Source organism: Plectropomus leopardus, chromosome 6 (assembly GCF_026936395.1).
Source record: "Plectropomus leopardus strain MGB_pleo_1.0 chromosome 6, ASM2693639v1, whole genome shotgun sequence".
Taxonomy (NCBI): Eukaryota; Metazoa; Chordata; class Actinopteri; order Perciformes; family Serranidae; genus Plectropomus; species Plectropomus leopardus.
In genome coordinates this window covers 31,260,320-31,272,433 of record NC_142181.1, presented here as the reverse complement: position 1 = coordinate 31,272,433, position 12,114 = coordinate 31,260,320, and the positions used below count along the sequence as shown (strand labels likewise).

At 40.4% G+C, this 12,114-nt stretch overlaps 1 protein-coding gene across 5 annotated transcripts in view; it reads right to left on the bottom strand.

Moving 5' to 3' along the window:
- The window catches only part of aplp2 (amyloid beta precursor like protein 2), a 62,305-nt gene that overhangs the window by 14,146 nt on the left and 36,045 nt on the right, over positions 1–12,114 (bottom strand). For 4 of the 5 annotated variants that reach the window (XM_088079207.1, XM_088079209.1, XM_042486058.2 and 1 more), the window contains exons 4-9: positions 10,340–10,452; positions 7,558–7,778; positions 7,153–7,352; positions 6,529–6,696; positions 4,206–4,339; positions 191–265 (exon numbers count right to left, since the gene is read on the bottom strand). In XM_088079207.1, coding sequence (XP_087935333.1) covers positions 191–265; positions 4,206–4,339; positions 6,529–6,696; positions 7,153–7,352; positions 7,558–7,778; positions 10,340–10,452 — 911 coding nt within the window. The remainder of the gene's footprint in view (positions 1–190; positions 266–4,205; positions 4,340–6,528; positions 6,697–7,152; positions 7,353–7,557; positions 7,779–10,339; positions 10,453–12,114) is intronic. The other variant, XM_088079210.1, reaches the window with a different exon arrangement.

Below are 12,114 nucleotides of genomic sequence, written 5' to 3'. Positions count from 1 at the left end.
GACTCATTTAGAGGTCTCCCCATTCAGACAGTGCCCTAATTTAGCCTCAGAGTGATAAAGATAGAGCAGCTGGGGAAAAGAGATCTTTAATGGCACAGGGATTGAGGGACCCAGGGCCTGTAAGCCGTCATATCTCACCCAAACAAAAGGACAAAGGGGGTATTCCCAGGGGGAAGGATCAGTGTCTCACCTGCATCAATGTCTGCCTCTCAGCCTTGGGCAGGTTCTTAGCCTGGCGATCGGCCTCTTCCCACTCTTTTCTTACCTGGAATAAGAGAGACACAAATAAAGTAAGACGCTAGGTGGTCCTGCTGCACCTGCTCACTCAAAGTGAGTAAAACAGTGATTTTTGTAAATGTAGATGGAAAAGAAAGCCCTTTGTTGCACATAGACAAGAGAACACTTGCTCCTTGCCATATTCTTGCACTCAAAATTTTAAATTTTGGGAGTACTTGCACATTTTTTGGCCTTGACCTACAAATACTTCTCTCACAAAATGACTGTTTCTAAATCAGTGTGTCATGCTGTGTTACTGTAAATTTGGAAAGAAAACTGTGTTTTAATCACACACCCCCACAAAAAACAGCTAACATAATGATTTATTAATGGACTGGGGACCACATCAAAACTACATCAAAAAATCAGATATAATCTAAGTTTCATGTATCCAGTTGCATGATCAGTTCTTCCCAAACACATTCCATTTTCACTATAAACTTTAGTGCTGGAGTATGGCTTTGAAGAGAGTATAACCGTAGTTTCTGTACACGTTATACTTTTGGGTTATTTTAGCTACCTATGTTACTGTACTAATTTGCGTGTTACAGGATACTGTAGAAAAATGAATATTTTGACACTAATAATTCCACATTATTATTTTGTACTTTTGTATTATTACAAACAGTAATTATTCCTTTCTCAGTAAAAGCACTTGATGTGTTATTTTATTTATATATTTTTATGTGTACCTTTAAGTTGCTGTTTAGCCTCAAGTTGGAGTAATAAGAGTAATAAGAGTAACATTAGTTCCTAACTGCTATTGTGTGCGGGGACAGGTGTGAGTGTAACAGACTCAAGTTAACATGTGCTGGGCATGGACATGGATCTATTATAAGGGCATGGATCTATTATAAATCGGTGCTGGGCTGTGGTCGAATACCTCTTTTTGCTGAGTGAGATGATCCGGAAGTACCTGAACGGCTGCCATGATAAGAGCTGTTTGAATTCTCTTAATATTAAGGAAAGGTGTGTCACTGCTTCCTTTATAATCTCCTTTAGCACAGGATACACTGGATCGTCCTTTACCAAAGGAAAGGAGAAAATCTGCCCCACAATTCTTTGAAAAAGATCAACTTTTAAAGTGATGCGCGACATCGGCCGCTATTTGCGGAATCAGCTGTTCACATCACACACAGATCCACAGTCTGTATGAGCCGAAATGACTTTAAAACACGATCACAACAACATGGAGCTGTTTACTGAGCTGTGTGCTGCTTCTTAAACTATTATATACACAGGCTCATAATCAGTTCTTAATCATAATCTGGCCCATATTTATCAAAAAATATTTATTATATTATTTGTTAAATATATATATATACACATATATATACATACATACACACACACATATATATATATAATATTCTAATTATGTTTTATGTCTGTTAAATATTTACTATTGACTGTTCTCTCTAATACAGCTTCTAGCAGAAATATAGTGACAATAAACATCTGTAGCCTATAAGATCAGAATCAGCACATTAACCAGAACACGAGGGGATGGTATAGGACAACTGATGTTTCCAATTAATCACGTTTGAACCGTTAGAATGAGCATATGTACAGTAGTGGATCTAACACGTTGTACATATCTTTATATTTATTAGACTATTTTCACGGATTCAAGGATTCATGACGATAAATATAACGGAAAGGACGGTAAGTGTGCAACCGTCTCATGTGAAAACATTACATTTCACTTGTGTGACTGGCAGCCTATATTACTCTTTATTTTAATTCTCACCTTGGTAATGATGTAATATATTTCACCGGGTTGGCCTCGTTTAGCCTTCATAGCGTGCATTAAACAAAGTGGCGAGTACGCTCAGAGCTTAGTAGGCCTGATTAAGATAATAATGATAACAATAATAATATTAATAATAATAATAATTACAGTAATGAACATAATATCAATTCTCAGTGTTTATGGCGCACTTTTTAAGATCCACATTACAAAGGGCTTGAAGAAGGCAGCAAATAAAGTTTTTAATAGAAAACACAAATAAAACAATCACATAAAAAACCTTTTTGCTGAATAAAAAACAATCCAGTGAGGATGTGCTTTCTGTAGTCCATCATGTGAACATTGTAGGTTCATCACAGCAGACCCATGTCAATTACATATATCTTCTACATCACAGAGCCGAGGAAAAGTGCAGTCGGATTCTCTAAACACCGCAATCGTCTTTTCTCAAGTCCAATTCTCCTTCACATCTCTCCTTGACCTCATGACCTTTTCTCTGGAGGTTAAGGAAGAGTGGTTAGGAAAAGAGATTATTTGATCCTTTTGACCTCTGCCCTGGAGTTGAGTGAACAAAGAAGTTAGATTTTGGATATCTTGCCGTATATTGGTGCTGATTAAAACAAGAGAAATTGTAGCCCGCTTATTACCCACAAACCAGAGGGAATGGAGAGCGCTACCGAACTGAAGGGTCACAAAGGCATAGATAAGTTTCACTTTTAGTTCAGTTTTAAATACTAAGATTTAAGCAAAAATGCATGTGTTTGGGAAGTACTGCGCATACAACGATAAATGAGACTTGGATCATACTGCGTGAGTTGAGTGAGAGTTTGCAAACACAAGTTTTGATATACTTTTGCTGTTATTAAACATCAGCCAATTAATATGTTTGCTGTTTTCTGTTGAGGCATGCAAGAAAAAGTTTTCTTCAAAAATTCAAGGTAACAGCATGACTCAACAATGCACAAATGGTCATTCTGTGGGCGAAGTGCTCCTTTGATCTTATTGCAATATAACAGCAAAATAGGTCACAAACTGCATCACAGTTACTAAGAAAGACTGATGCAAAACCAATCCTCGTTATAGAGGAGTTTATGAGCCTTGATCTGTTTATATCTATAACTCTTTCTAAACGAGAAAATTAATGAAGGACAATAGCTCTCACTTTGTCAGTCACAAGTTTTGTTCAGTTGGTAAATGCAATGTTTATCATGCATAATTGCATAATTCTGTGATCACAATACTACTTTTGTTTTGTACTTTTTGTCTCAAAAGGGTTGTTATCATGCACGTACTGCAGGTTTTGGATGATTTGAAAAAGATTCTGTTTTAAAAGCTGGAAAATCATGTCAACCACATCACCAGAACTGCCTTTTTCCATCTTAAAAACATAGCTTGTCTCCGCCCATCACTCTCCTCCTCTGCAGCTGAAACCCTGATCCATGCTTTCATCACCTTCAGAATCGATTACTGCAATAACATTCTCTATTGCTCATCGCTCAAAGTCCTCAATAAACTCCAACACATTCAGAACTCTGCCACTCGCCTTCTCACTCACTCCCGCTACTGCGATCATATCACCTCTATCCTCCAGAACCTCTACTGGCTTCCGGTCCCACAATGCATACACTTCAAGGTTCTCCTCCTCACTCATAAAGCCCTCTGTAACCAGGTTGCCCTCCTTCCTCACTAACCTGCTTATCCGCCACACTCCTTCCCGCACCCTCCGCTCCTCTGATGCCAACCTCCTGTCTCAACCAACCAGGACCAAGCACCGAACCTGGGGCGACAGAGCCTTCTGCATTGCTGTGCCCACCTTTTGGAACTCCCTCCCCAAACACATCCGTGACTGCAGTGACCCTTCTCAGTTTAAATCACTCATCAAAACCCATCTTTCAAAACTGCCTTTAATGTTTAATTTTGTGCTGTATTATGTATAATTATTATGTTTTTTTTATTTGTACTCTTGTATTTTATCTGTATTCTTTGGTCCTTTTTTACTATGTAAAGTGTCTTCTTTACCTGGCAAAATATTCTTTGACTAAGTGGTAACGATCAACACCACATATTATGTATATTATGTTCATATGTGTTCAATTGGGCTGTAAAAATGAGCTTATTGCCTCTTTAACTGAGAGAGTGTTGTCCTGACCATAGGTCCTCACTGGAGCTGGTAACTCACCCTCTCCATGCGGTTGCGATGTCTGATCTCCAGCTGCTCCTTGGCCCTCTGGAAGCGACTATGCTCCTTGTCATCAGCCGGAGTCTCAAAGTAGATGTCCACATCATCTGTGGGCTGAGGAGTCGGTGGCATGGCTACAAATTCGGAAACAGTTGGTGAGTGGGCAAACTGACAACCAGAGGGACAGACAGACAAACACACACACACACACACACACACACACACACACACACACACACACACACACACACACACACACACACACACACACACACACACAGAGGCAGACCAGCTGAACCAGGCAGACACAGGTAGGCAGGAAGACAAAGACAGACAGTCAACTGGGAAGAGAGAGAAAAAGAGTCGTAGGAGGAATGCAGCTTGAAGCTGGACAAAGATCCTCACAGAAGCACTCCTCTCATTGGCGTTCTTCCACCCTCAGTAACTCTGATAAATTTAAAAGAATCTGACAGTCTTTCCTTTTAAATTCCTTTCATCTTCCCATCGGCTTTCTGCTGACAGGTCGCGTCTCCAACACTAATGGAAATATCTCTGTGTTTGACGGCTGGGTCATCTGGGGCAAGGCCAGAGGGCTCTGTTCTAGGTTCCTCGCTATACAGTCACGCAGGACTCACTCTCTGGGCCGCTGCAACTTGCAAAAACAATAACGCTCCAGGCTTGCAAACCGGAAGTGACCTCATCATTTCACCTCACCATCAAGAACAGGAGGCATGGGTTAACAGATAAACACATAGTTCCTGCTTTGAACTTTTCTGCTTTAGTTCCTCAAAGAATTTCATTTTCTGAAATGCAAAATAAAAAGTCCAATTAGTTATGGCAATGAACTGTGTTTGAACTGATGAAAAGTGAGGTGGAAAAAAAGGTGCTTGCCAACTTATGCTGGTGGGGTTCTATTAAAAGTAGTGGTAGTGTTCTGTGAGCAGACAGACAGACAGACAGACAGACAGACAGACAGACAGACAGACAGACAGACAGAGACAGTAAGATAGGCAGGCAGACAGACAGGCAGGTTGTTTACAGGCTGACAGAGGGAACAAGGAACAAATAGCAGGAGTGTACACTGACAAGCAAACAGAGAAGAAAGAAAATTCTAAAAAGTGTGTTTTAAGTTTCATGCATATGAATGAACACTAAATTAAGAAAAAAGAAGAGTGTCATATTTTTGATTTGGTATTTTTGGAGTTTCTGCTTAATTGAAAATTTCCCTTTGTATCCCAAGTTAAAATGTACTTGGAAGGTCTTGGCCTTCAGTGACAGTATTATTTGAAATCCTTAATTATTAGTTTCAGAATGATTGTTTTGGTGCTGATACCAAAATCATACTTTTGAAAAATGCATAACTTTGAATAAAACATGCAAACATGCAAAACCCATACTTTCATTTAAGAAACAAAGCCCCAATTACTAAAATATTTAACTTCATCTGCACAAGACACTGGCCCACAGAAACAAAACCAGCTTATATATGATTCATCTGATCAAGGAATAAGTACAGTATATAAATATGAACAAACATATAATAAACAGAGACTGCTAATTAAAATAAAGATGTCTCTGTAGTTTCAGATTGTCCTTTGTTAAGAAATATATTTTTGGAAAAAAACCTAATGTAACCTTAATTACTTTCTGCCAGAAATAGTTATTATTGAATATTTCAACAATTCCAGTTTAGTAGAGAATTAACCAAAACTAATATACCAGTGTGTGCCAGAAATGAAAACATCAAGATCTATTGGTGAAGTAGTGGATGTGACATTTTATCGGGGCTTACAGTGATAAAACTATTAATTGAATAATATGCTGACAAAAAGTCAATCTGCAACAATTTGAATAAATTGTTTGACTTATTCATCAAGCAAACAAAACAAAACAAACAAAATCTACTTCCAGCTTCTTAGACATGAAGATTTGGTTCTATTTTTTTATATTGCAAATTAAATTTTATTAGATTTTGATGTGTTGCCTTGAAGAAACAAGCAACAAGTTGCATTTTCTAGTCTAAAATTTTTTAAGAAAATAATTGGCATGATATAATCAGTAGTTGCAGCATGTGATACATCAGTGGACTATTAAAAGAAAAGAGTATGATGTTGTGATTGTTGTGGTGGAGGTGACATGGTAATAACAGCTGTAGTGATTTCATAAGTGACATCTGAGGACTGTAGAACGGGTGTTCTGCTTCTAAGTCAGTGACAGACTAAACCTATATTAAATGTTTTTCAGCGGAGAGTCTGCAGCAAAGACACAAGCAAAGAGAGAGAAGGGGGTGTTGTCAAACCGGCCTCCGTCTAGTGAGACTTACTCAGGCGCTTGCACACAGCCATGCAGTACTCCTCTGAGTCGAAATTGTTGCGGTTGCCGGCACAGCCCCCGTATATGAAGCGCACACACTTCCTCTGGCTCATGTCGAAGTGCCAGCGGGGCATGGAGGCACGGCAGGGGCCTGTCTCAGCCTCCAGGGTGCACACCGCTGCCAGGGGACAGCTTGTTAGATCATCCGGCCTCTGGGGGCAGCACTTCATTCCATGCTCAATAACAAACACTCAGAAAACGAACACTCCGTACCTCTGCTATAGGCCTATCTAAAAATATGATTAAACAACACAAAACTAGAGCAACTCCTATTTGTATATGAGCAGAATATAACGGCAGTTTGGCTACAAATAAAGCAGGAGGATTTGTCCTTGATAAAGCAGAACAGTATATCACAGATTGCTGTGGGCTGAAGAAAAAGGTACTGCTGATGCATACACTTATCTAATTAGAGTCTGGCTGAGATTTAAGTATAACTGCCTATAGTTTAAAAGTTAAAAAGGTCTGATTATATTTAAGTGGTAGGCAAAGTGCCAACAAGGGAGAGAGAGAGAGAGAGAGAGAGAGAGAGAGGAGGATAGCACATTATAATTTAAAACAACTCATTACAAACCTTTGACTTCCTGCAGAGTCTTGTCCTCATCTTGGCTCTCTGACATTTTGCTGCTCTCTTTCTTCTCATACTCGTCCTCCTTATCTATGTCCTCATCCTCATAGACATAGTGGTACTCCTCTTCGTCTTCCTCATCCTCGTCTTCGTCCTCATGCACTGGCTCCTCCTTTGGTGTGGGCCGCTCATCAGCTGGTGTCTCACTGAGGAAGGGGAGGAGATGATTGAGCGAAGAGGTAGAAGCCAGGAAGAGGGGTGATTCATCAAACAAGGCAGAGCAGCTGCCACAGGTCAATGTCACGACACTTTAATTCATCCAGATGGCCAGTAATACCTGCCCTTCGCAAGAGAGCCTCACAATATTTCAAAGACATGCCAAGATCATGAACACGGTCACAGACTGCTCACCTGTCCTCCACGGCATCCTCCTCAGGCAGGTCGTATTCGCCAATCTCCTCATCCTCTACCTCCTCCTCTTCGTCGTCCTCCTGGGAGGGCAAGGAAGGAGGAGCGGACTCCCCAGCACGAGAGGCGGGGCAGCACACATACTCAGTGCCGTGGAACTTGTCAATGCCACAGGGCAGCAGCATGCCGTAGCTGTGCAGCACCATGGAGCTCTTGGCACAGGCCTGACAGGAAGAAGGAGCGGTTATGTTATCGACTGAACATGGACACAGAGCCCAAGATTGATTTGGTTGCTGTAGTTTCTAGACTTCTTACAGCTTGAAAGTATCAACTTTAGCTTTGACAAGGTGACATTTGTTTAACCTTTATTCATCAAGGGAACATTAGAGGACCTTATCAACAATGATGCCCATGCCAGATGGAGGAGCGTGTGAGCCATTGTGTGAGGAAACTGTGGAGGTTTAATTAATTTAGTCACATGGTATTGTTGACATGTTGCAGTGAGGCTCCTAATTTTTTGTTTTTTATAGGTTTGGGACCAAAAATACCCCAGATTTAAAGGTTCAGTGTGAAGGATTTAGAGGGGTATATTTGCAGAAATGGGTGGTGGGTTTAAGTGAATTTTACAAATGTCATTATGCTTATAAAATCTAGCTTAAAAAAAAGAAACAACAAATACAATCAAACCAACAAGTGAGGCTGACTGAATACTTCAGTTTGTCTGTCCACCCTGTGTCCATTGCTGCAACTGACATCAAACTTGCAGCTTGTTTTAAGGAGCTACTTGTCGTTTTACTTTCAATCTTACAAAAACCAGTCAAGTACATTCACGACCAGCCTTACGTGATAAGAACTATCATGGATGTCTCATAAAATAAAAGGTCAGAGGAAATCCCTGTTTGGAATCCAACATCTGTATTCTGATTGCATGCCTGTACATAACTTTTTTTGTTGTAATATTTAAACTTTTATCTTGTGTGCTAAGACAGCATTTGTTATCCTTTATTTTACCAATGTTGGCAGGTATATCTAGCCTCAGAGATGCAACCAGTTTTTTTATTGCTTCTTTATAGCGTTAGTCCCTGATATAGTAACAGACCTATGCACCCACAGAGTATAGCCATACTGATTTTATAACTGGTTTTCTTGTCACATACTGATAAAGCAATTAATGGGCCACACTTCTAAAAAGTCATGCAGTTTTTTAACTGATGTTCTATTTGTCAACAACACAGTGCTTCATATATCAGCCAAGAGGTACCAAGTACAACTTCAATCTGATGGCTGCTGAGAAACTCCACTGGAGCAGCACAGGATTAGCTGCCCTGCTTAAGATCATCTTAGTGGCAGTTGGTGAGAAAGCTGAGATTGGTTTTGAGTCATTTTTCTTACCCATATTTTCCCGCTGGTAAGATTTATTACTGCTTGGCTGTAGCATATTTGTTATTGAATGTAGGCCATTTGTGCCTCTGGATGTCACACTATCTGAGGCTGCAGATGATACTCAGATTCAGGCATTTGTTATATACGTGTTGGGGAAGAGTAAGAGTCGGAGGAAGCACGAGGCAGGTGGAGACGATAGCAGACGTTTGATGGGCTCGGTGAGCTGCTACTCCTACTGTCGTGGTCAGAGTGGCCCCCAGGGGCCGGCTCTGGAGCTGCCTGGGGGGGGATTAGCTGCATTACAGCCACAACACTAATCTGATTAGGAGCTGAAATGTGAGGGCTCCCAGCCAGACTGTGATCAGAGGGCCTTAGAGACTCACACAGACAGGTGGAAAGATATCAGGGAGGGAAAAGGAAAGATAGAAAAATAATAAAAGTCTGACCAGTATGACAGGGAAAAGGCACAAAATGTTTCTTCGGTTTAATTTTTAAAAGTTAAAGGTATAGAGAACCCCAGTAATGAATCCTAAAACCTGCTAATTCCTTTGCATTTCAGCAACCTGGATCCCTCTTCTTGAAGTCAGTGGGTTTTTTGAATGAGCTTTTGGTTAGAAGCCTTAAATAAGGTCTGTGGTTAACACAAGCTAAAGAGATTTTCATGTTTTGCTCTACGACACAAAACAAGTGGGTACAGTGAATGTCTTCATGCCAAACTGTTCCAAACACGACTTTACAGCCTTGTAGTGGTGGCGATGCTACTGTAGTGCTCATTTTAGCCTAGCAGTAGTTTTTTACTTTTTGCGACTGCATTAAGGCTTCAAAATCCTGAAAGCGGGGTTAATTTGTAAAGATTATCTTCCTGAACAAAACATGTTGGTGTCATAAATGTTTGTTTACCACGGAACATATTTTCTACAACGATCCAAAATCCAATGGAAAACCATAGGCTTTTTGACGAAGGAGCCAGGGTGACGTTAGTTTCCAGGTTGGCCAACAGAAAAACGTCATCCCTTGGGCACTGTGTACTATGTAGGTATTGTTGACTACAGTTTGTAAACAGCAGTGAAAGTGAAAGTCAAGCCCAGATTCACTACAGCTGTGTTTTTTCGGCACTGTGTCCTCTTAGATGCATGCTGCTTTTGGTCTGGCACATAGTGGCTACCTTTGTATAAAGACCCGACCTCACATGCAGAGGAAGGGTCTCTGCAGGTGAGGTCATGATGATTGAGAGGGATTACTTTTGTATGAGTCAACACATTGTTTTAGGAAAATCCTGCTTAGCATACCTTTAAACCAATGCTAAAGACTTCCTCTTCCCACACAAATTTTCTTTTCCCTTGCTCTGCTATGTCAGATATACAGCCTCCCACTGTTTCCTATTAAGTAATTCCTTACTTACCTCTTTGGCCACACCATGCCACTGCTGATGGCTGACGCACATGTCCATACGCTCCTTGTGAAAGAACTTGCACTTTTCTGGAACCAGAAGCACGTCACTCACAAACTCGCCCACTGTAACAGCAAATCACACAAACCAATACGCCTGTTAGTCACACCACCAATCTGTCTGAAAAAAAAAAACACTTCCCTTCCAGGTCATTGCTCAACAACACTGGCAGAGTTGGAAACAATAAACTGCCAAGAGGACCTATAAAAGGAATAGTAGATGAGATGAGACAAAAAAATGCATGATTCAATAATTCATAGCTGCCTGGTCCTTTACATTTCATTACTGCGGTATGATAGAAAGGGCATTTGACACTGGAACATCTGCCTGTGCACCTAAAGCTGAGAGGGATTCATCTCTCTTCTATAGCCACATCTATATCTCTGTAATCAAAATGGCAGTGGAGGAAATCCGGTTTCACACTGTGACTCTTTTAAGGTAGTCCAGACTCTTCCTGCAGGTCAATGATATCATTTGCTTATGAATTAAATGTGGAGATGTTTTATTCATAGAAGGAGCTGATCGAAAGCAGATCTGGGGAAAATAAATGACATGAAAGGCATCTTGAGAGTTCCTATGAATAGTTAAAACGATGTGCATGTAAGCATATGGTGCAGGGGTCAAAAGAAAGATTAAAAAGGACAGCAACTGCTGATTGGCTGGCAGTGTGACGAGGCACTCAGGTAGAAACGCTGCCATCAGAAACAGATGGAAAGCCAGGCGGACGGAGAGAGGGATGAATAGAAGGTCCAGATCACAGTGGCTGAGTAATGGGCGGACTGAAAACGCACAAATGAGGGTCTGGAGGTTTCATGACTAGGGCTGGGAGCCGTCCTGTAACGGCTCATTTATCGGTTCACCGCGACCTCGGCCTGAGGCAGAGCTGCTGGAGCGCTTCATATGAGCCAGGCGAGGCAGGCAGGCAGAGGGAGAAAAAGCAGTGTTTTGGAAAATGAGAGGGTAGGATAGGAAGAGGAGAGAGCTGGAAATAGCAGAGGACTCAGCAGCTGCTTCTCATCTCCACCCAGGAGATACAGTAACACCCCCTCACACAACCCCCCTTATCCCTCCAGACCCTCGTTCTCCTGCTTTTCTGATTTGTACCCACTGCTGGTGGAAAGTAACTGAAAACTTTTACTCAAGTACTGCACATATATACTGTTTTCCTTGTTATCATTGCATTAAAATTGGGAAACATTATCCAGCTTCCAAAATAAGAAAATTTACAGTTTTTTTCAGTTTTGTATTGTTTTAAATGGATTTGGGTTTTGGACTAAAACAAAACAAAAAAAAACCCCAATAACAACAAAAACAAACAAAAATTTCATCTATGTATGTAGAAAATTGCGATGGATATTTTTCAGACATTTTAAAGACTAAAAACTCTTCTACCACTACTTTTATGTCGCCAAATTTTTAACGGTAATGTGTTTTCATTTCATTCGACAGCTATAGTTGCTTTTTGAGGTATGATCGACTACTACAATATGATATATTATAATAGCCTGCCTTGACTACCAAACAGTATATTAAAGTTAAAATTACCTCCATTTTGACAAGCTGTGGCATTCAAGTAGGATAATAGTGCTAAAATAACATTTTGAAATTGGTCATTCAGCACTTTAAGATATTTTTGTGGACTTTAAGACAATACTTTTTTACAGTACATTAACAACAGTACAATTTTGAATGCATGACTAAAATTTTATTACAGTAATTTTACATTG